Source organism: Hydractinia symbiolongicarpus, chromosome 5 (genome assembly GCF_029227915.1).
Source record: "Hydractinia symbiolongicarpus strain clone_291-10 chromosome 5, HSymV2.1, whole genome shotgun sequence".
Classification (NCBI taxonomy): domain Eukaryota; kingdom Metazoa; phylum Cnidaria; class Hydrozoa; order Anthoathecata; family Hydractiniidae; genus Hydractinia; species Hydractinia symbiolongicarpus.
Genome location: NC_079879.1, coordinates 20,392,755 through 20,418,506, shown reverse-complemented (window position 1 = coordinate 20,418,506; position 25,752 = coordinate 20,392,755). Strand labels below are relative to the sequence as shown.

Genomic DNA, 25,752 nt, shown 5'->3' with positions numbered 1-25,752 from the left:
ACAGCTAAGTCCTTTTTGATTTATTATATATTGTACTGCCTTCTTTACTTCATTTATATCTTTTCATTTCTTTAATTTGTTGTTTTGTAAGTTTTTAAATTATTGTTTTTGTTAATAAATTGTTTTTATCCCAGTCAGTTTTTTATCCATCTATCATCTAATATGGTAGCTTTGCTGTGTTGTGGGTTCCTGCTGCTCCTTTTGTGTAACATCGTAAGGAAATGGGCTTGCCTCAGATCCTTCAAACACAGTTTTGGAAGAGCACATAACCGTAGAATGATCTCTCTACGACTTAAAAATAACTTTACTCAGGTAGGAAACCCCACATTTACGCTAAAACTGATTTTTGTGTTCGTTGTATTTTTGAGCAATACAAAACCTTCGTTCAAAAGTAGCTCACCCAACAACAACGAAATGAGTCGACTAGATAGGAGTTTCTTTTCTATCTCTTCACTTGATGCCTGCAATAGAGTTTCTGAAAGCCAGCTCACTCTCCAATTAAAATTAATGGCTTTATCAAAACTTAAGCCAAGCAGGCACAAGTATTTCTATTTTTTAATCCTCTTGTCAGGGGACATCTGCCTCAACCCAGGTCCTGTTAAGTATCCCTGTTCTTCATGCTTAAAACCTGTGGCAAAAACACACAAAGCACTTTCTTGTGACAAGTGTAGATTATGGGCTTATAAAAAATGTGAGCGTATTTCTGATAAAAAATATCAACAATTTATGAAGACTCCTGAAGATAAACTGTTTTTCGTTTGCAGTCCCTGTCTTTCTCGTAATTTGCCCTTTGCTAATGAGGAGTCATTTGGTGACAAAATTCTGGACAACATCAATATTACTATTGATGAAAACTTTAATTTTGAGGCAATCAGAAATGGGAAGGGCTTAAAAATGGCCCATCTCAACATTAATGGTCTGTCATCCAAACTAGACTATGTTAAACTTCTGCTACATCAAACAAAACTTAATGTATTCTCCATCTGTGAAACCAAAATTGATGACACCATCACTGACAATGACGTTAAAATTGATGGCTATGTTTGTTATAGGAATGATTGGAATAGACGAGGTGGGGGTGTTCTAATTTTTGTTAATGAAAACTTGGATAGCCACCTTTTGAAACACCTTTACTTCGAAAATGTTGAATCACTATGGGTGAAAGTGTGCCTGAAAAAAACTAAACCTATTTACGTTTTTGGGGTTTACAGGCCACTTGGAGGTAGTGATTTGCAGAGTACCGAAAACCTGTGTACTCATTTTAAACAGTGTTTTAACAAGCTCCCAAAAGAAAAAGAAGTTTTTATCTTGGGAGATTTTAACTGTAACATGCTTTCAAAATATGCTCTTTCCTCCAAAATAAAGGAATTATGCTCCACTCTTTTCCTAAAACAACATAACGGAGCCAACTCGTGTTACTGAAAATAGTAGCACTCTTATAGACTTGATACTTTCTAACAGTTCTTGTATTTCTAAAACTGGTGTCATGGATTTAGGCATCAGTGATCACAATTTAGTTTATGTGATCAGAAAATTCAAAAGGCCAAAATTTGAACCTAAAACATGCAAGGTTCGTAGCTACAAGAACTTCAGTGAAGAGGCTTTTCTGAAGGACCTCAGGAATTTAGACTGGTCATATTTTAATAATTATGATGACCTTGATGAAGCATGTGAGAAACTGAATAAAAATGTTAAAACAGTGGCTGACAAACATGCCCCTTTCAAAACACATAGATTTTCTGGCCGTGTTGAGGCATGGGTCACTGATAAATTAATAATAGCCATCAAAGAAAGAGACTTCTTGAAACAGGAAGCATCAAAAACAAAATCCATCATAGACTGGGAAGCTTTCAAACAAAAAAGGAACCAGGTAATAGGTCTCAAAAATCGACTTAAAAACGAGTACTATATTGACGTTTTGCAGGACTTTCAAAAACGGCTAAAACAACTTTGGAAAACCCTAAAAAAACTGGTTCCTGATAAGTCAGGCAATACTACCTCGATAAAACGAGTAGTCCAAAACGATGGTACAGAAACTTCTCACCCAAAAGAAATATCCAACACATTCAATTCATTTTTTGTCAGTGTTGGTGCCAAACTAGCCTCTAAATTTTCTTCTGACACTACTAATGTTAATCCACCTGTTAGCGGACACGATTTTCGGTGGGCTCGTATTGAGACCAAAAGTGTCGAAAAAATAATTAGTTCACTAAAACTTAATAAAGCTACAGGCTTGGACGGAATTGGTTCACGACTGCTAAAAGCAGGTTCGTCAGTTTTAAGTATTTATTTATCAAGTCTTTTCAACAAATCTTTATTTACTGGTTATGTACCTAAATGTTGGAAGACTAAAAGGGTCTCGCCTATTTTTAAAAGTGGCAATAAAACAGATCCTACTAATTATCGGCCTATCTCCATTTTGCCAATTTCTATGAAAATTTTTGAAAAGTTAGTGCATGAGCAAATGTCTCATTTTATTTCTGAGCACAACTTCCTGAATGACAGACAGTCCGGATTTCGAAAACTCTTTTCCACAGAAACTGCAGTAGTCGATGTCTCTGATTTTATTCTTACTGAGCTCGACCAACATAACTTTGTTTGTGCTGTGCTCATTGACCTTAAAAAAGCTTTTGACACTGTTGATCATAAAATTTTGTTAAAAAAACTATGGTGTTTTGGCATCAGAGATGCTGCCTTTGACTGGTTCGAGTCCTACTTAACGGGCCGAATGCAGCTGACTCTTGTAAACGACACAGGATCAGATCTGCTTCATGAAGACGCTTTTGGGGTGCCGCAGGGATCTGTGTTGGGGCCCCTGCTCTTTCTTTTGTATATTGATGACTTAAAATCTGTCATCAATTCAAACTACCACCATCTATATGCAGATGATACAATAATTATTTCGTCTCATAAAAACTTGGATACCCTTGTCTCCCAGGTTGAGTTAGAACTTTCGCAAGTCAACCTCTGGCTGAATAATACAGTACAGTCCAGATGTAAGCGTACGCGTACGCTCAAGTTTCACACCTTTTTCTCGGAGGCGGTAGTTGTTTGTCTTTTGTTCTTATTAATTATCTTGCGAGTCTTGTAAGTCATTAACTTGCGCGTAATAAACAAAAGATTATCGAAGAAAAAATAGCTTATTATAACTGCGCGTAACTATTGTTAAATAGTGTTAACATAACTAATCCCAATAGCATAATTGCAAATGTTATCAACTCTATCAATGTGACACGAAGAGGCATTGTTTAATATTTTTATTAAACAATTGTTTTGCGTGGAAACTAAATAAACTAGCGAGAAGGCATTGTTGGTTGCGCGGGTTAAATAAAGCTTTTAAGAGATAGAAATTATTATATTTTAACAAAGATTGAAGCTTTAATTTTAATAGAAATGTTTTTTTAGATTGCATTTTAAAACTTTAAAAACGAAAAACGGCGATAGAAATTTTTTTTAGATCGCATTTTAAAAGTTTAAAAAACGAAAAACGGCGATAGAAATGTTTTTTTAGATCGCATTTTAAAAGTTTAAAAACGAAAAACGGCGATAGAAATGTTTTTTTTAGATCGCATTTTAAAAGTTTAAAAACGAAAAACGGCGATAGAAATGTTTTTTTAGATCGCATTTTTAAAGTTTAAAAACTAAAAACGGCGATAGAAATGTTTTTTTTAGATCGCATTTTAAAAGTATAAAAACGAAAAACGGCGATAGAAATGTTTTTTTTAGATCGCATTTTAAAAGTTTAAAAACGAAAAACGGCGATAGAAATGTTTTTTTAGATCGCATTTTTAAAGTTAAAAACAAAAAACGGCTATAGAAAAGATTCGTTATATGACATTTTAAAAGTTTAATAACGAAGAGCGGCGATAGAAATGATTTTTTAGAAAGTTACAGAACGAAGAACGGCGATAGGAAAGCTTCGTTAGATAGTGTTTTAAGTATTTAAAATGTTATCAACTCTATCAATGTGACATGGCGATCCATTGTTTGATAGTTTTATAAAATAAAAGATTTGCGCGAAAACTAAATAGACAGCGAGATGCATTGTTTAAATCTTTTAAGAGATAGAGCTGTTGCGCTGAAAAAAAACAAAGACAATGTTTTTAACAATAAAATGTAGGTGATACTATAAACCGTTAAAAGTTATATTTTGAGATTTTTTCTTTCTTCGGTATTAAAATTTAATTTGTTTTTGAAATCTTATCGCGAAGGGAAAAGTCCCGAACGTAGGGTTTTCCCGTTTGCGTTGCTAAACGTTGCTTTTTATAAAAAGAACTTTAAAGTTTCGCATGTTAAGAAATATATTTCGACGATAAAGAAATATTACTAAAAGTTTTAAAAGTAGCTTTATTTTTTTTTTAAATATTTAGATCATTGCATTTCTTGTTTTTTAAAAGAGCTTGTGTTTTTTAAATATATCAGATTAAAATCGCGTTACTATAATTAGTTTCGTTGTTAAAAAAAAATTAAAATTCAATGGCCTTCGCGTTTAATTTTTTCTCGCGCAGAGTATTGTTTTTAAACAATGTTTCTTGCTATGCTTTTGTTTTTAACACGAAGCAATTATATTCGCGCAATTTGAAAGGAACTCGCTATCCTATTGTTTTTTTAATGAAAGCAATTATTTTTGCAAGTTGAGCGTACGCGTACGCTTACATCTGGACTGTACTGTAACAAAATGACTATTAATACGGACAAAACTGAAACAATCTTTTTCGGCAACCACAGCCAGTTAAAAAAAGTTGAGAACAAAACTATCAACTATATGGGTATTCCTTTGAAGAGGAGCGAAAAAGTTAAATATCTTGGGGTAACATTTGATCAAAAAATGCAATGGGAAAAGCACATTAATGACATAAATAGAAAAATACTAATTAAATATTCTAAAATTAGAACCATTGCATCCTGTTTAACACCTCACACAAAAAACCTTTTAATTAATGCACTTGTCATGCCATATTTCAACTACTGCTCCTCGGCATGGGCTTGTGCCACCCAAGGTAGATTGGGAAAACTAGAAAAACGATTAAAATGTGTCCGTACCTTTCTTGGGAAAGAGAGGGAATATTCAATGAATAATTTACTCATCAAAAACGATGCCATATTAGTTTTCAAAGCCATGAATCACATTGCTCCTGATTACATGCGCTCAAAATTCCTTTTGACAAAAAACTGTCATAATCATCAAACAAGAGGAGCTTCAAAAAACAGGTTCACACTTCCCTTGGTCAACACGGAATTTGGCAAAAAAGCCTTCCCATTTAGAGCTGCAAAAGTGTGGAATAATCTTCCAGACCAAGTGACCTGTGATGGAAGTCTGCTTTCGTTTAAGACTTCCATCTCTAATGTATTTGGCAAATTCTAATGGAGATCACTTTTTAACTTTTTAATTTTTGTTTTTTATTCTTTTTCTTTTCAATTTTCACAGATTATAAATGTTACTATGTTTGATTGAGCTGAGGCAGTCTAAGGTTTATCATTTTTTGTTTCTTTTTTGTTCCAGTGCCCCCCAGTGGAAACAATCCACTAACTATAGGTTTTTGTGATTTTCTGGGCTAGCCACTTTAAATATTTATTATTATTATTATTATTATTCATTGCGAGACGTACAGCATCTCTCTGATGCTTTCATTAAAATACAGCCCATTTTCATCGAAGAATATCCACCAGGGGGTGCAGGAAGCAAAATTACGATGTAATGAAATAAAAACGTATTATTAAGGGTCGTTAAAATACATTAGTATTTAAAAATAATTAAAAGTGACGATTACCACTTTCATCAATTTTGGGAAAAATTGATTTCCGAAAAAAATAAACATGCTAACTAGGTTTTTTAAATCGAATTTTTCATATAAAAAACGAACCTCTTTTGGAAGACGCATTTTAGACCACTTTTGGAAATAGGACAAGACGTCTTTTAAAAAACACGTTTTAGATGCATTATAGCAAGAAGAGAAAGAAGTCTTTTAAAAGATATATTTTAGATAACTTTTAGATGTCTTTTAAAAGACGTCTTTTGAAGATCTTCTAAAAGACATCTAAAATGCGTATACTACAAGATTCGAATTTATTTACTTTCAAAAGATGTATAAAAGATGTGTTTTGAAAAACGTTCTTAAGAAGATGCATTAAAGACATCTTAATAGCATTTTCTAACAGAAGATTTAAAAAAGACATCTTAAGACGTCATAAAGACGTCTTGTGCAGGCTGGGTGTTCTGGGAAAGAGAAAAATGTGGTTTCTACACACAAGATGTGTAAAAATTGTTCAAGCTGAGAATGTGCTAGGCCCAACACACCTCTCCAGCCCAAAAAGGGTGGGATTGCTTGTCCAGATAAAAAATAAATAAAATATAATAGATTGTAAAAGAGTAAACTTGTGTGGGGAAAAGAGATATAGCAAAGGAATGGTCAAAGGAGACAAACAACATTGGCAAAACAAATGAAATGGATTGAAAAGTATATGGAAAGAAGAAACAGAAAAACAATGGAGCAAAAAGAGTAGAAAAAAGAAAGAAGAGGGAATAAGAGGAAGAAAACAACAACAAAAAACAAAAAAAGAACAAAAAACAAACAACTATTAAAAAAGGGAAAGAGAAAAAGGCAGAAATTAGCCTTGCACCAAGTCGACAATAAAGACAGCAATATATTGTATCAATGTATAGTTTTATCTTTTTTGACTAGGAGCTTGTTGGCAACAACAAAGTGGGCACTTGAAAGATTTAAAGACACAACAGACAGCAGAGAGAAAAATGTTGCTTATTTTCTAACAAATCTTTCTTGTTTTTCTCAATCGTGTGTTTACAAAATATTATCGACTTTGTTTTAATGGAAATCTCTTTTAGATCAAGGTTAATTAACCGAATGCTGATCACTTAATTAACGGAATGCTTACTAAATGGTCATAATTACGTACACAGTAGTTTATTAACGGACATAAGACGAAGTTATGATGTTACGGTACCTCAATCAATACTGTTATTAGTATATTTGGAGAATTATTTTCTTCTGCAAATTTGTTGTTTTTGCATGTGTTAACCGTGAGGGAGAAAATTCTGGAAGAATTGCTCCAGGCGGGGAAGGTTTAGTTTAGGTAAATTTTCATTAGGTGTTGTGATCTCGCATTCCTTTACGATGGCTTTATCAGTTCCCAAATCAATGATTCAATCTATGATGAAAGATGGTGCAAAGGTGAAGTGTTATTACCACCTTTTCCTTTATTAAAAGCTAGCTAGATAACTAAATGGGAAATAGTGCAATTTCAGTCCATAAAAAACAAGGGCAAAGTTATTTTTTTGTTTTAGCTAGATAGATGTGCATATTTTAAATGACTAGCTCCACAAATATCGAGGGATATATCATCTTTATTATTTCCAGCAGGGGCCATGACTTAGATGGGGAATTCTGGAGAGCTTAATGCTCATTTATTTAAGCTAACGATAATGTAGAACAGTCAGGGGATAACCCAAATTAGTCTATGATAGCCTATTTAGGCAATTTATCGCCCCTAATAAGGCTATCAATGTGGTTTTTGCTGCCTCGCTGTTCTGTTGCATGGTCACAATGATTTTATTAGCTAAAAACATTCTATAGAACCTCCTTTTGATGGTCCAAATATATTTTTCTTTATTATTTGCGCTGTCAGAAGATATAACTTTTAGTATGTTTTGATTAATAGCGCATAGCTGTGTTACAGCTTCTTTATTTTACGACCATGGTTGCTTCTGAAAAAGTCTTTTTCAGGAGAGGCGTGTGGTGATCGCACGGGCACGCCTTGGCACACGCCTAAATCGTTTCAGGCGTGTGATTAATCACATACCTGAAAAATAAATATTGAGTTTTCAAAATCAACCTTTAAAATCCATTTTGTAGCATGCGATAGCAGCCCTCGAAAGAATTTTTGGAGACTCTATATATAGACTATATATGAACTTTTTAACTCCTTTCATTGCATTTCAAGAATGCTCCAGGGGAGTTCAGGACTATGGCAACTGCCAATTAATTGCTATGGTTCTGAAGCAACAACACGAAAGCAAACAACAACAATGACATTTAATGTTAGAAGTATATTTCTCTTGTTTCATGTCATAACTACACTTGAGTTTGGGGAAAGGGGGGGGGGTGTCAGGTTTGGTATCAGGGGGCCCCAAACCAGATGCGCGTGTTTCCATCCTTACCCTTAGTAAGACGTATCTCGTGGAAACGTCTGCGTATCTCGTGGAAACGCTAACTCAGCAACTCGCTTGGAAATTGCCTATATCTGAGCAACTCACTTGGAAATCGCCTACACCTCAGCAACTCGCTTGGAAATTGCCTACATCTGAGTGACTCACTTGGAAATCGCCTACACCTCAGCAACTGGCTTGGAAATTGCCTATATCTGAGCGACTCAGTTGGAAATGGCCTACACCTTAGCAACTCGCTTGGAAATTGCCTACCTCTCCGCGACTCACTTGGAAATCGCCTACACCTCAGCAACTCGCTTGGAAATTGCCTACTACCTGCTATGGCGTATCTCGTGGAAACGCACCTCATTTGTTAGGGAAACAAACGCATCTTCATCCCATTTGGCTGACGAAGAAAGCCCGACATCCCCACCAGCGCGGGTCAACAGTGCTTCTACCTCTGGACAAAAAACTTGGCAATCGCAAGTAGCCAAATTTGGATCACCAAGAAAACCTTGAGGCAAGAGCACTGGTGTAAGCGAGCGCGCGTCTTTGATGCCAATTGATCCCTCCATCTTGCGTTGTAGATCGTTGCGTGTTGTAGTTCGTAGTATCGTTGCGTGTTATAGTTCGTTGTAGAAGACCCTCTGGGGCTACATCAATTGGTATCGTATGCACTCGTCATGTGTCGGATGATGGTCCGGTTATCGAGTTAACATAAGGGTCGTGGTTGATTGTAGAATTAGTTAATATGGTGACAGTTGTGGACATTGATGCCAGTACATGAAGTGATTCATGTACATAAAAGAAATAGAAAAAATATATAATAACAGGGTGGGTGGGTGGGCAAACCAAACTATTAGCAAAATGTGATGATGGAAACTAGTTGACTTTAGCTGCTCCCATTTTATAGGTAGGCAAGGCAATCTTAGGGGCCTGGATCTACAACAGTATTGGTTAGTTACCTTGAGGGCCCCTAGTGTTTATGCCTTGTGACCACCCTTTTCACTAGTCTACCATTCTAGATTTGGAATAACATTGAGTTTCTAAAGTATATCCTTCAATGATGCTAGTAGCCATCTTTGTTGACACTTGAATACTGAATGCAATCAAAGCCAAGCCTCTCAACAAGGTATAAGTACTTACTTCAGGAACCGCAATTAACATGTGGTGAACTGTTGGTCCACCACCATTCAATTGCTATGGTTCTGAAGCAACAACACGAAAGCAAACAACAACAATGACAGATAATGTTAGAAGTATATTTCTCTTGTTTCATGTCATAACTACACTTGAGTTTGGGGAAAGGGGGGGCATGTCAGGTTTGGTATCAGGGGGGGCCAAACCAGATGCGCGTGTTTCCATCCTTACCCTTAGTAAGACGTATCTCGTGGAAACGTCTGCGTATCTCGTGGAAACGCTAACTCAGCAACTTGCTTGGAAATTGCCTACATCTGAGCGACTCACTTGGAAATCGCCTACACCTCAGCAACTCGCTTGGAAATTGCCTACCTCTCCGCGACTCACTTGGAAATCGCCTACACCTCAGCAACTCGCTTGGAAATTGCCTACATCTCCGCGACTCACCTAGAAATCGGCTACACCTCAGCAACTCGCTTGGAAATTGCCTACTACCTGCTATGGCGTATCTCGTGGAAACGCACCTCATTTGTTAGGGAAACAAGAAGCCCTGGGGGCTCTAAGAATTTCCGCTCGCTACCAAAATATTTGATGACAACCTGCTAATTCGTTGTTATCGTGCCAAACATTCGAAGAGGTTTGGTGCTTGAAGCTCTGAAGATAAAACACACAAGTGACATTACATCTTACAACAAACGCAAACAAAACGAAACGTGTCATAATAAACTCACACTTTAAAAGAAATTGCGAACAAAAATTATAGCCTATCATTCATGGTTGAAAGTCTTCCGATTGAAACGTTTATGGTCTTAAACGGCATTTAGTTGACAAAAAAACAAAATTTTGATAGCATCATCATGTTCAGCATACTTTTTTTATTGACTGTGCCAAATTTTGTCGAAAATAAAGTAGTTTTAATTTTTGGACCAATTTTGGCCTAAAATGAAATTTAAGGTGTCCAAAAATAGAAATTTTGATGTCACCATTATGTTCACCATACTTTTTTTGTTAACTGTGCCAAATATTGTGGAAAATAAAGTAGTTTTAATTTTTGGACCAATTTTGGCCTAAAATGACATTTAAGGTGGCCAAAAATCGAAATTTTGATGTCACCATCATGTTCAGTATACTTTTTTTGTTAACTGTGCCAAATATTGTGGAAAATAAAGTAGTTTTAATTTTTGAACCAATTTTGGCGTAAAATGACATTTAGGTAACAAAAAATCAGAGGAACGTGAAATCCCAGGGTCGATTTTTTCTCAAAAAATGCTCCAAAAGAAAAAACGACGGTTTTAAAGAATTTCCTACGCCTTCGGGCGCGGAAATTCAACAAACGCATCTTAATCCCATTTGGCTGACGAAGGAAGCCCGACATCCCCAATTTACCCCAAACTGGATTTTTTAAAGGAGACAATTTTGCAATCCATCATGTTATTAGCTAACTTTCAAAATCTGATAATACACAACTTTAAATTGACAAATAATAACTACAATTGCTGTCAATAATACAAAATCAATGAATAAGGATTGTACTTTAATTTAGAGTTATAGCAGTAATAGCACTATCAATTGTTAGTGGCAGAAGCTGATAACAGTGGGTGGCGAAGTTTTAAATAATCGACAATAGAACTCTGAAAAGTGTTAGGAGGGGTATAGTTAGCAAACATATAGATGTGTGGATAAGACCGCCAAACAATATTATATATTCAATATGTGGAGGTAATGTCCCAAATTTTCGTGATGCCGTTGAGTCCTGCAATCCGAGAGGAACATTCTATCATAGCCCTATCAGATAGGTGGATATATCGTCTATAGCAGTCACTAGACCATCTTCCAATGATTTTAATAGCTGAGTCTGGAATGCCACATGACGCTGCTGCAGAAGCACCTCCAATGCGAAAACTATGTGTATTAAGATCAACGTGAAGTGGTAAACTAATTTTTAGGAAGGAAGACACATATTTTCTGGTAACAAAGTCGCCGCAATGTAAAACAAACAATGGACCTGGCGTTGTATCGTGAAGGAGAAGGTAATTTTCTAAAGCAGCTACTGGACAGAGCTCACCACCAATACGAGCCAAGCGAATTTTGAAACCCATTTGAAATGGATCAGTTTTGGAACACTTTAAATTAACAGTTGCTAGAGTCCGAGTCAATAATAATATCTGTGGCCATGAGATTTACATATGCATCAAATGTTTTAACTGATGGTGACACATATTCAGAAACGCGAAGAAGACCGAAGAACGCAAGTAGGATGAGGGCACGCCGCAAATGAACGGGGGTGATTGGTAGACGTCTTAAACGTTGATGTGGGTGTGATCTGCGAATACCACGACGACATAGTAGAGGCGACGCATTGTGTAAATTTGTGAGGAGAAGCCAAGGACTACACTTTGGTATTGAATTGCGAATAAATACACTTTAATAGTGTTATATGTAACGTGGCGAGCTAGGAAGGTAACATAGAGTTGCAAGGTGCGTCCAACCGCAGGACATGGTGCGACATGCAGGCTTTTGCAGAAACGAACATAACTACGGTGGCCAGATAAATAAGTTCGTCTAGTGTTTGGAGCAAGAGCAGCAGTAAAGTAACACCTCAGTTCGTCTTCAAGACTTCCAACACTGATTGAGGTAGTGGAGAGGGTTCTGCTAGTGCGTCTGGGCACTTGGTCTTGAATAGTTGCACCTGTAAGCGAGAAAGAAGATCTGCATAAACGTTAAACTGACCCAGGGGCGGATCCAGACTTTTTCAAGACTTAGTCAAGACTGAGTCTTGAATTTAGCAGCTGGGGGCTAAATTTTAAGCTTTGCGGGTACAAAAATCGCCGAAAAATTGTGTTCCGATTTATCTAGTTATTAATAAAATTGACGAAAAGAAACGCTAAGCTATAACAAAATCTCCTAAGAACATCTTTTATAAGAATCAAATCTCCGTCTTACACGTCTTATTTTAGATAGATAAAACCACTAAAATTAACAGGGATTAACTACAATAAAGTGAGACAATTGTGAATATATTTCATTATTTATAAACTCCTGCTGTTTCTGCCAATATCAGGCTTCATCAGCATGACTAGGTGAATCAAATGATCACACCAGCCATGGACAGCAAAATAAAACACAATAATAACAAAAACAATAAGAATATGGAAAGATCAGGATAATGAAAATGAAATATATACATACATGTGATATGATACAAACACACCTCAACCCATGTATTTGTTCAGATATATTTGTTTATTCATACGGCTAAACTCAAGTTTCGTTTGAACTTTAAAAGAAGAATTAAGAAGGGCTTTTTACTGCTTTTTGCATGCTGAAATAGGAAAATGCAACTTTCAGTTAAGAAAGTTGCAACCTGGAAAAAGGGGAACGTAATGATTTGGCTTGAAGTCTACACCAGACTTAACAATATTTTCATAACAAAATAAAATTTTTAACTGATCTTCATCAGGTAAAATAGATGGGTGTGGCGATATACACTGTGTAAAGAAAGTTGTAACAAACTGTAACAAACCGAATTGTGGGTAAAATGTGTTAATTTTTCTCTTTATTACTGTTGACAAGGCAAGTATTGATAGAAAAGGAAACCATGTCTTGGGGGTACAGTTGTTGATTGCTTCTGCTTTAACTGCCTCCTCAGGAGAAAGAGTCATATCACAAACAATATGGGAAAGGGAAAATCTGAATAAACTTTTCTCAGATATAAAAATATTTGCCTTTTGGTTTTTAAAAGCAAATTGAAAACAAGGATGATTGGAATAAAAGGAAGGATGCAAGAAAAGTTCTATGGATGTCAGGATTCTCAAAACATCAACAAGAGAATTATCACCTATACCTATACCAACGATGCTGAGCTGTATAGACAGTCTCCTGATGGATTGGATCTAAAAATAATATATTTTACCATGACCTTTTACTCAACAAACTTTGTTTCTTAATAGTCATTCGAAGAGTTGTTTTTTTTCATCACCAACCTTACTTATCCAGATGTCAAGTTCTTGCTTCTAATAACAACACAAATATTAATTGAGAAAGAATTCCTCTGCAATGCTGAAAATTCTGTTCAAAGCTCATATTACAAAAACAATACACCTTTATGATAATTCAATTGTACATGCGTTCCTACGGCTCTCCATCGTTTTACAATATCGGAAAAAAGGAGGTAAAACTCGTGTTTTTATGAGAGTTTGTTAGAGACGAAAGCGTGTTTTCTCCAGTTTTTTAACTTCTGTCGTATCAATTTCTTTCAAATTTTCAGGAAACGTTAATAATAATAAGATACAACTTATGTGTACTTTTCATTAAAAACAAAACAGGGCAAGAAAAGTTATCACGAAAAAACGTGTTTTCTCCTTAATAAACTCTTATAAAAGTGTAATGTTTACCTCCTCTGATTGCAAAATAAGCCACGATGGAATGTTATTTTTTCCGAATTATCGTAAAGGTGTATTAGCCCTAGCTATTAGCTAATTAAATCTTTTTGTATTTGGTTTTAATAGTCTGTTGTATAAAGCTCTCCCCAACTAGCTTTTCGTATACTGAAAACCTTTAAATAAATGCAAGGTGTGTTGGAGAGTAAAAAACATACTTCTCACCTTAAAGCAATAATTCCTTTATCTTCACACCTCGCCTCAGATGGAAGGTATATATCTGGACCTAAATTCCGATGAAGACTTTTACCAACCAAGGGATAAATATCCCCAGACAACAAAAATGCTTGAGAATAAACACTTTCTAAAAGTTCTTTTTGCATTTTACGAACAGATTCAAAATTATCACACTTTAAATCAGTAAGCACCCGCGCCAACATATCTGCTGCAGCCATAATCAATAATAGTACGGAAAGAATCCAAGCCAAAAGGCGTGAGTCTTCGACTAATCCTGACGGATGGGAGTTAAAACTATAGCCTAACAGGTTATCAGTAACCACGCAGTACGGAACCTAAATTTCCTTCGCCGGCTGCGGGCCACATATTGTTGGACTACGCATAGAGTGTGAAAATTACGTCACGATTTTAACGTCACAGGCCCCTTAGGTGAGATGGGGAGGGTTGCGGGCCATAGCTATTTGATTTTTGACTGACTGAGTGACTGATTAGTCAAAATGAATCAGTCAAAATCTGTAAGCTATAATTTGCAACCCTCTCAGTCTATATGGTAGCGACGTCACAACTTTGACGTCAACATCGCTATAGGCGAATTGGAGAGGGCTGTGAACCATGGCTTTTCGCCGTAAAAAAATTACAATTTTTAACGCCCTCCGTTTGCAACGCCTGGATCGTCGACATCTTCGCTTGGCTAACATTTTTCGTCAAATTTACACTTAGTCACGCGACTTATCTGACTAACCCTGGATCCGCACCTGCTGACCCTCAGTATGACGTAACAACAAGTTTATGTTATGTTGTGCAAGAAAGAAAAACAATTTCCTGACCAAGTTCATGATGTGTGGGCATTTACATGAGCCGCTACACCATATCTGAACAACAGCCTGGTTATCTGTGAAAATTATGACTTGTTTATTCCTCCATTCAACACCCCAACAAAAAACAGCCACAACAATTGCCAGTAACTCATAATAGGAAATGCTATACTGCAGGGCATGGCCTAATTCTATTGAAACCCATTTCCCACCATAAAATCCACCGAGCCCAATGCCTGATGCATCAGTAAACAACTGAAGGGACGATGAGTAGAGAGTTTCTGTGTGAATAATAGCTATCCCGTTCCACGTTGGAAGAAATGCCCACCACCACTCGATGTCCTTCCTAGATTCAGAGGTGATAGTGATGTGGTAATTAAGTGTTTAACCGTAGATGCTAGATCAATCAAGCGGCGTAGGAAGATACGGCCACATTTTACCACTTTACAGGCAAATGAAAGTGAGCCTATAAGAGACAAAAGCTCCCTCTTTATTTTTTCTTGGTGAGCCACCCTTTTAAAGTGACCATCAAGGCATCAAACCCATCTTCAGGCAGACGTATCACAAAATTAACAGTGTCAATTTGTATGCCCAGATAGGTTATAACCTGAGATGGACCCACTACTTTATCGAGTGCAAGTGGAATGCCAATAACCTTAAAGACATTCTTGACGAGGTCAACCAAATACTGGCATTCATTTTTTTTGTAACGCCACAGTAATGAAGTCATCAAGATAATGCAGTAACTCATTGATCATTGCTACAAAATGTAAGATAAAGTTTAATAAATCTGCAAAAGTATTAAATATGTAAGTCGAAGAGCGTCCACCAAATGGTAAAACTACATCAAAAAAATACCTCCCTTGCCACTTATATCCTAGTAGATGCCAGTCATCAGGATGGACTGGACAGAGTCTAGGCGTGTTTGATATCAAGTTTTGCCATGTAACAATTCTTGCCCATTATTTTGACCATCTCTACCGCATCATCAAAGGATGAATATGAGACCGAGTAATCCTCTCTCGATATGCCATCATTTACTAGTAAGTAAGTAAGTAAGTAAATACATTTATTTGTTAGAGGAGGAGCCTCTGGGTGATGAGAGGTCTAAGACCACCCTTACAGTACCATCTTTTTGGGTGCTGCACCCAGAGGCGAACAGTGGAAACCTGGAAGTGGTGGTAAATCAAAAGGTCCAACTGTATGCCCACGATTCAACTCTTTTAAAAGTGCTCCTGATACCTTATGAGCATGGATCACCGAAGACTTATTGTTAGAATCACTAGAGGCTAGTGAGCAGTCAAAAAAACCAAGTTTAAAACCAAATTTAAAGCCGGAAACAATAAAATTTACAATTAATCTATTTGGGTGTCCTGCAACAAGGACTCCAAAATATTCACATTGATTGGCGTGGAAACAGGCCTTACAACTGGAAAAAAATTACTTGGGACTTGGTGCAGAGGGCTGGAGTGAACAGCGGGAGGATGGGTGCATCCTGTCACACAAAGTGCATCTGTCAACGAAGTGGCAAGTATCTTCTCTGCAAGGTAGGCCGTTATTGTATCTGTAACACCAACCTGCCCGCTGTCCATTACCCCACGAGCGGGAGGCATTCCGAAACCTTGTGTCCCCAGTTTGCCGAGAACCAGAGGGGCAGTTGCTGGCAAAATGTCCCTCTTTCCAGCAGGTAAAGCAATAGACGGTAGTGCATGCTCCAGCTTTCTTTATAAAAACTAAGAAGGTAGGATGTTTTCACAGTTTTATCTAGCTTGTAGTTACGTACACAGTTTAATCAAATAAACAAGAAACATATCTTACTCCTAACAGTAAATCGATACCTGTATATATATATATCAAAGTAAGTTTTATTTCCATATGAACTTAATTGCTTTCTAATAATTAATATCATAGCTACACAAACAAACAAGTGCACATTTTCCCTTAAGATAGGCCATAACCAATGTAACATGCCACAGTATTTCCCATAACTGTAATAATACTCTTTATCGCCTTAACAGGCGAAAGTCCTAATCTGAGGAGAACGTTGTTTTATTCAAGTAGACAAGTTTCAAGGTTGAATATATATCCATACAAAAACAGAAACGACATTTGCAAAATACACTCTCGCAAAAAGACTTATTGAAATTCCTAATATCAGCCAATCTGAGGGAACACGTTGTACTATGGAACAGACAAGCATTGAGGTAGAATACACATCCATACACAATTAAAAACGATAAATTGGACAAATGGCGTTACTGGTATAAAAGCCATAATGGCTCTAGGGTGGTTAAAAAGTGACAGTCTCTGGGCTCCTAACATGATATAATATATAATATGAAACAAACCGACCTGGCTACATGCAATATCTGTCCTGAAGAAATATCCGAAGGTTTCTCCTGATACCAAAGGTACATGATCCAAAATTTGCTAGAGTCATTGGATGCGCTGCCATTATAGTAATTGAAGCCAAAAGATGGAGCTGATGATATTAGTAGGTTGCAGTGATAGATGCTTCTTGAAAACGTGGAGCTAGCTTAACACTATTTTAGTTAAGCAAGTTATTGCTACTTCTGGTGAGAAAAAAAAATTATTTCCAAACCAAACTATTAGCAAAATGTGATGATGAAAACTAGTTGACTTTAGCTGCTCCCATTTTATAGGTAGGCAAGGCAATCTTAGGGGCCTGGATCTACAACAGTATTGGTTAGTTACCTTGAGGGCCCCTAGTGTTCATGCCTTGTGACCACTCTTTTCACTAGTCTACCATTCTAGATTTGGAATAACATTGAGTTTCTAAAGTATATCCTTCAATGATGCTAGTAGCCATCTTTGTTGACACTTGAATACTGAATGCAATCAAAGCCAAGCCTCTCAACAAGGTTTAAGTACTTACTTCAGGAACCGCAATTAACATGTGGTGAACTGTTGGTCCACCACCATTTTAATTCAAAAAGTTGCCCAAACTCGCCCTTATATATGTGGGTGTTTGTGGCTCATGCTATGTAGCTAGACCCAATTAGGGTCTACGCTCTATCATACAACTACCACCAACTTCCAATGGCCCACACAGTGTGCCATCTCCTCCATTTTCCTCACATCTGTGGGGTTAGCATGAGGCATGGTGATATTCACACGAGAGTCTGACTCCCTGAAAACGCCCATGTATATGAAGGTGGCAAGTTTTAAAATGAAATTCTTGTTTTTTTGCAGATGACGTCCAACTTGCTCGAATTACTTCTGAACTTACTCAAATTATTCCTAAATTGCCCAAAAAAAATTTTAAAACGCAAGCTCCACCCCAAGCTTTTTTGCCATTTTACAGTGAGTCGACCCCCTTGCTCATACATTTACTCATATTGAATAGCTGTAAAGGGAAATGGTTAGATGTAATTGTCTATACCATCCTTATGTAATCTAAGCAAATGACTAACCATGATCCGGCCACTCCACATCTTCATTGTTCTGACTACAGTATTAGCTCCAACTTGTCCCTAATGCATGTTGTCTTTTTTTTTCTAGTTGGGACATGGCCCAGGAGAAGGCCTTTCCACATGCCCTCAAATGCACAGGTTTTTGGTGTAAATTTAATGTGATTTGTCGAACCAAAGTTTTATAACCTTGCAGAACTAAGCGAGGTCAACTTTTTACGTCACAGATATGTGCAGCAAGTTTGTTTCATTCCTGTCATGCAGCAGACAAACCGCTTGCATATCACTCCTCATTGTTTTCAAAATGTATAAATATACAATAATGTTATTTAGTCTGCTGTTTACTTGAAATTCAAAACATATTAACCACAAGTGCAAGGTTGAAACAACGTTGAACGCGATGATGTGTTGGCAGATTCGCTATATGTTTTTGGCATTATATATATTTCCAGACATTTTTGATTTCTCTTTCCCCTTTTAAAAAGATTTTTTAAACTTTATTCAACATGTTTTTTCTTTGGTATTACATCAAGAAAACATTCGTCCGAAAGCTGTATTAAGGTACAGGACACCTAACCTCCCCCAGGTTCTGGTTATATTTAACTTGCATGGGTGCGCACTCTTCCTGCAGTATTCTCTGTGACAATGAAGGTCAGACTGACTTGTGGGATGGTTCTAAATGGTCTTCCGTCTTTCGTTTGAGTCTCAGTGTAATGCACCAGCCGAGCATAAGAGTGTCAGCATGAAGGAAAGGGGCCGATTTTAATGTTCTCTATACTTTTTAAACAAATCAATCACGAAAAATTAATGTTATCTAATCAGCGTAATAGCCTTTTTCATCGCTCTATAATATTTTAGACAAAGAAAAAATTCACGAGTGCGATAAAAAGCACTCGTAAATCTTTTTACGAGTGTGCGGGCAAGTGCGTGTGCGATCGCACTCGTATCAAGGAATGGCCTGCATAATCTTTAAATGGCCAGGCAGAAATTTAATTTCATATTAACATTTTATATTTTGTATTCATTTTTGTTGAATTTTAGAAATTCTGAACTTCTCATTTTCTGTAAGTTCATATCTGTGTCCGCATTGCAGCATTTATATGATGACTAAGATTTTGCTGTATCCCTTCTTTATTTTTTCACAAAATGTCATCAATGTCAAACGACAGTTTAATTTATTTGCTTATTCTCTATTCAAAAAAAGCCAGTTTTCTTTCTTTTCCTAATTCTTAATAAGAACATCCTAACAATGTTCTTATTGTTAAAATGTGGATGAGAAGATGGCCTTAAAAAAGTATTTATATACTAAAGGGAACCCGGAGGTGTAAAATGATGTTGAACTTATATTATACAGCTTAAATTTTTATTTTTTTATTTTTTAAAAAGCTCTTTTTGTTCTCAAGATATTCACATTTAAAGAATTTCAGATTTTATTATGCTGCATGAATTACAATGTCATATTTAAATAATAGCAAATTAGGACATTTTCTGTAATTTTAGACCTGCTAAGGGATGTGCATTTAAACTTTGTCAATGCATAGATTATATATAAAGGTGAATTGATTAACATAAACATTTTTGCTAAAATGACACTCATTTGCTCATCCCAGGCCTCGTAATAATGACGGTCCCATAACTTGGGATCTGCATGTCGGTTTGCAATCAAATTTGTAAGTCAACATATAGGGCTTATTTTTTGAGGAATTATTTCCGGGATTATAAACCAAAATTAAGTTACATAAAATCGAACTCTTTAAAGCTCATCAAAATCCTGCTGCTGTTCTAAAAACACTTTTATATATTTGACATATACTTCTATGTTTATTGTTAAACCAACCGTAAAGATTAATTCAGTATTCTCGTCATAAAAGCATCTAATCACAAGAAGATATTAGCAAAAAAAAATTTCTTGCAAATAAATTTTTCGTTTACTGGCTTAATTTCAGGTTGAATCTTATCTTACCTATTTCTAGGGTTAGAATTGCTTTTTAATATTTCCTGAGCCTGTATCATTCATACAATTCATATGCTGTCAAAAACGGCTTATTAGCATCCCTGAAAAGGCCTAGATTCGGGAATCATACCAAGTCTCAAATCAATATTTTAATTTTTACTGAAATTATTAGAATTTGAACTGAAAAGAACACTACTACCCCATTTTGGACTTATTTTGTGATTCTCTTTATGTTCACTGCCTGGTAATTAGTATTTAAAGTCTTGAGGTCATTTATCACAGTGGTTAGCTTTTAAATCTACTACTATATATTTAGTATATCCTTTAACTATTCCCAGCAAAAAAAAAAGTATATACTTCATGACAAGTTTTTAGTCTATCATTTTCAGCAAAAAGTTGATTTTTTATCTTATCTTAAAAGTGTGCTAGCTAGCTACTTTTCTAGTTATTCAACTTTGTCAACTATTGAAATATTTCCATGTAAGCAGTATTAATTTCTGACGTTTTTTCTTGCACTTTCATTGGTTAGTAATAGATTAACTCATCATTAAAAGAAAATTCAAATTGACTAAATTTTGCTTCATTAAACATTTTTTTCTGACTGACCTTATCAAAAGATTGTTTATTATTTAGTCTTTCCGTGGTCTTGAAGAAGCTGTATACAGAAATATAGAAGCATGTCGACAATTAACAAAAATTTTACAATCTTCATATGGTCCAAATGGTAAGAATGTTTTATTTGTTATCATATGTGTACCAAGCATCATGGCTGTAACATGGTTTCTAGCCTATTGCATGCTACATGTTTGGCCTTGAAGACCTTGGAAAGAGGTGGTGTATATTATTGGCCCTGGGAAACTTGAAAAATCCTGTAGTTGCGAACAGTTAAGTTGGTTAACTGCAGGCCAATGGTGCCTGTTGTCACTTTTGGGTGTTAAAGTCTCTTATGAAATTTTTGGTGTATTTATTTAAGAGATATGATTATTTAATTCATTCTTCAAGGTATGAACAAAATGGTAATTAATCACTTGGATAAATTATTTGTGACAAATGATGCAGCGACAATGTTGCGTGAACTTGAAGTTCAACACCCTGCCGCCAAAATGTTGTTGTTTGCTTCACAAATGCAGGAACAAGAGATGGGAGATGGTACAAATTGGGTGCTGATGTTTGCAGGAGCTCTTTTAAATAGTGCTGAAGAGTTGTTGAAAATGGTATGGTAACAACTTTACTGTTTTTACTGCAAATTCTAAACATTCTTACCCGCAAAGTTTTATTCAGAGAACTCCCAACAATATGTAGAAACTCACCTTTATGACATTTTGTATATATTTATTGTAAAAAATATTTTTTAGGGATTATCACCTGCAGAAGTTATTGAAGGATATGATATGGCATGTAATAAAGCTTTAGAAATTTTACCAGGTAGTTCTTTAATTGACTTTCAGCAATGATCTTTGGATTGTATACGACATAATTGTTTTAGTATTTAAGATGCTGTTTACATTAGACCTTAAATGAAGACTTAAATTTTACTTGATGCCTATAAGACCCAAAATTCCTTCTTATGCTTCTTATATCTGTTAATATGAGTTTCAATCACTTTGATCACAGTGAAACTCACATCAGGTGGCATTTCTCGTTTGTCTAATTTACCAAAGAATTAAAAAAAGTAAAAAAAGCAAGAGATTTATTATGCACTTTTTATATCAGAGTAAATTCTGTTTTTTGATAAAGTGCATATGCTTTAAAGTCACAAATACAAGCGGTTCCACTGCAGTCCTCCAAAATTTACTGAAGATTTTAAAACATTTCAAATTATCTGAGCTCTAAATTAAACCACAGATAAACAAAAGTTGGAACCAAGCTTAATTAACTTTAATCGAAAATATCATGTGAACATTGTCTTTTCTCAGTGCTGTGTAAATTTTATCTCGTCTGAATTTTACGTTTTCATCTAAATGTTGCCTAATTTTTCTTAATTCTTGTGATTTATAGAGTTGGTTAGTTATACTGTTAAAGATTTACGGGATGCTAAGGAAGTAGCCAAAGCAATGAGGCCAGTGGTAGCGAGTAAACAGGTATGTAAACTTGTCTTTGTAGTTAAATGTTGTAAAATCATTTTTGCTATCGTATTTACTCTGAAAATTAAAATATTTGAATAGTTAATTAACAGATTTGAATTTTTTTTAAATTTTTTTCGCCTTAGTATATTTTTCTGTCATATTATTTTTAGTATGGAAATGAAGAATTTTTATCAGAACTTATAACTAAAGCTTGTCGTAAGTATTTAAAAAATTTCATTCAAGTTTACTGCTGCGGGACTGATTAGTTATGAACTTTATTTTGGCTCGCAATAATAATTTTAATTACTACATAACTACTAATTTTTGTTTTAGTAAGTGTTTATCCGGCCAATGGTCAATTTAACGTAGATAATGTTCGTGTTCAGAAGATCATGGTAAGATGTTGCAGATGTCCTCTTTTCCATAAATTATTTTTTTTTCAAATTTTTGTAATAAAATATAGAAAATAGTTTATGTTATATGGCCAGGAAAATTATTACCCACAAAAGTATGCTTTTTATGCTCTGTGGGAATCACCATGCGATTCAAATAAGTACATGTAACGAAGACAAAGACTGGGTACAGCATTAATATAATAAAAACGTGGTATTATTTTTTCAGGGCTCTGGTATATACTCATCAGACATTGTTAATGGAATGGTTTTTAAAAGATTTGTTGAAGGAGATGTAACGAAAGTAACTGATGCAAAGATATGTGTATTGTCGTGTCCTCTTGACTCGATGACAACAGAAACTAAGGTAAGCGAGGTTTTTTACTAAGGTAAGCGAGGTTTTTTATTATTAATATTATTTACTGGTTGAAGCTCATTGCATTAAGTTTATGTTTCAAGTTTTATTCATTGTAGGGAACTGTTTTAATCAAGAACTCAGAAGAACTAATGAATTTCAGTAAAGGGGAAGAGGATCTTTTGGACTCCCAAATCAAAGCTATTGCTGAAACAGGTTGTAACGTGATAGTGACAGGAGGCAAGGCTGCGGATATGGCTCTTCATTTCTGCAACAAATACAAAATCATGGTTGTTCGACTCATGTCAAAGTTTGACCTCAGGCGCTTGTGCAGAGCGACGCAAGCAACAGCGTTACCACGCATTACACCACCCACCCCAGAGGAGGCTGGTAAATGCGACAGTGTGGCGCTTGCGGAAATCGGCGATACCCCTGTTGTAATTTTCAAACAAGGTTAGTAAGTTTAATTTAACAGAATGGCTGGCGACCTAAAAACCTTAAGAATGTCAAAAATGTGTTTTGTCAAGGGAAGGCCAGGATAAAATATAGCAGTGAGTGAGAGAGTTAGCTAAATTTTGTTTCGGAAACTTTATTTTTGTTAGGGAAAATGACACTAAACACATTAAGATGGAATGTTCCTGTTTAGGGGGCGTTGTTGTTGTTATTTTTATTATTCAGTTGTTTGTCAATCTGGTCAATAGTATCCGTGTTATCAGTAAGGGGTGTTTATATGAAGCCAACTGGTCCTATTTCTCCTGCTGGAATTGCTAGCAGAGATTTCAGCTACACAATAAACCTACACTAAAAATAAAACGTGATTATATAAGAAGCCAGTCTTGCCAATATCTACCAATAATATGAATTTGCCTTTGAACTCTTCTTTTGTCTTCTATGCAGATCGTGAGGATAACGCCGTTGCAACAATTGTGATTCGAGGATCCACGACGAATATTATGGACGATATTGAACGGGCGGTGGACGATGGCGTAAATTGCTTTAAAGCTTTAACACGTGATGGAAGGATGTTGTCTGGAGCAGGTGCAGTGGAAATGGAACTAGCTCAAAGAATTGCCAGTTATGGGCAGGTATACACTTCATGCCGTACAAGCTAATTTAAAAATGTTTTTATGCGCTGTTCTTAAGAAGAATTACTTTATTGTCAGAAAATGTAGCACTTTCGTCTTTTTTTTGCGATCATAAATGTTTTAAAACTAAAAAATCCACCTATCTTTTTTATATGAAAATATAACATCTTTAATCAAAATTTCTTTCCGCAAAATTTGTTGACAAGGGAGCTTTCTTTGATGTTTTTACCTTTTGTTGTAATATTTTCTTTCAAATTTTTCAATTACATACTGCTTTAGACCGTACCTGGCTTGGAACAGTATGCTATCAAAAAATATGCCGAGGCGTTTGAAATTGTTCCACGCACGATGGCTGAAAATGCAGGAGTAAAAGCTACAGAGTTGATATCAAATTTATATGCAGCACATAACAATGGCGAAAAGAACATTGGTTTTAACATCGAGGTTTGTGTTTTAAATAAATTTCCTTCGTATTTTGTGTAAGCTAGAAATATTTTAAGTAGATAATTAAATTCTCAACCGGATTTTTTTTTACTAAAATGTGTGAAAGCTGGTATTTTGTGGACGTGCGTCTGGTCTTGTGCCAGTATTCGATGACTACTATTGATTCCACCTCATAGCAAAACTTTTTTTAAAAAACTATTGGTTAATCTGTTTTTATCCGTCTGAGCTAGTGGCGTAAGTTGAAATTGTTTTACTAGATCGGATAATATGGACAAAACTAAGTTCGGAGAGTAACCATTCAACAAGTAGTATTGTTATTGTTAAGTGTAGTCCCAACCATGTTTTATTTTTGCAATTTCACAATGTCATAATTTCAAAATAAATTTGTGTCAGCATAACTAACCGCTGTTGGTTTTGTCTAGGGAGAAGGATCAGCAACACAAGATTCTCTGGAGGCTGGCGTTCTTGATGCTTTTCTCGTGAAGTACTGGGCGATTAAGTTTTCCAGTAATGCTGCTAGTACCGTACTGCGAGTGGATCAGGTGAGACATCGTGTATTTATAGTACATCTTGTTGTAGTGTATTAAATCGAAGTCACGCTTAATGTTGCCTGTTTTGGATAGCATACAAAATAATCAAACCAGGGTTTAGTAAGTAAAGCTGTCTGCTTTAAATAAGACTTAAATTTGTTTTTATGTAGATTATAATGGCAAAACAAGCTGGTGGCCCTAAACCAAAAACAAACCCTGATTGGGACGAGGATTAAGCAGGTGTATTTGTGATTAGACCTGACGAAACTTGCTGCCTGGTTTGTCGTCATTTTCCTGTGAAAGACAGTCGTGAATTGTATATTTCGTGAAAACCTGTACAATTTTTTGATCTTATTATATTACAACACCAAATAAATTTACAAAAATTTTATTTTGTTTGATTTTTATCTTTTTTAATTCTCCTTTACTGATTTACATTATTGATGTTGAAATATTAAAATTTGTTAAATGGAATGAATTCTTATGACGCTAGCTTTATTTTATTAGCAATTTTTGACAAGCTTAGAGCATCCGCCCACTCCTAGCAAATTGCAAGAAACTCGTACCTACTCGTACCTACGTACCTTAAAACGCTTGATATTCGGGTCTTATTTGGAATGTAAGTGAAAAATTAACTAGGGCGATCAAAAACATTTTTTTAGGAAAAACCTAAATACCGTTTCAGGCCATAATTTGTAAATATTTTCTTTTTTTACTCGGCTTTATCACGCTATCCGTCAGGGACAGCAGCATGATGGCC

The 25,752-nt window shown here is 35.6% G+C and overlaps 1 protein-coding gene across 1 annotated transcript; it reads left to right on the top strand.

Moving 5' to 3' along the window:
• Positions 1-7,029: 7,029 nt before the first annotated feature.
• LOC130645242 (T-complex protein 1 subunit theta-like) lies at positions 7,030-25,383 on the top strand. The gene is made up of 13 exons (XM_057451166.1): positions 7,030-7,190; positions 20,754-20,844; positions 21,123-21,334; positions 21,476-21,545; positions 22,119-22,201; positions 22,357-22,402; positions 22,520-22,581; positions 22,808-22,945; positions 23,053-23,386; positions 23,831-24,018; positions 24,298-24,462; positions 24,885-25,004; positions 25,163-25,383. The coding sequence occupies exons 1-13, from the start codon at positions 7,134-7,136 to the stop codon at positions 25,226-25,228; spliced, it is 1,632 nt and encodes a 543-aa protein (XP_057307149.1). The 5' UTR covers positions 7,030-7,133; the 3' UTR covers positions 25,229-25,383.
• Positions 25,384-25,752: the final 369 nt, after the last annotated feature.

Bases quoted from the DNA above. Each gene is read 5' to 3' on its own strand.
- LOC130645242 (XM_057451166.1), top strand. From the start codon at position 7,134: ATGGCTTTATCAGTTCCCAAATCAATGATTCAATCTATGATGAAAGAT. The intron at 7,191-20,753 runs GTGAAGTGTTAT...TTTATTATTTAG, and splicing joins TGATGAAAGATGGTGCAAAG to TCTTTCCGTGGTCTTGAAGA. The intron at 24,019-24,297 runs GTATACACTTCA...ATACTGCTTTAG, and splicing joins GAATTGCCAGTTATGGGCAG to ACCGTACCTGGCTTGGAACA.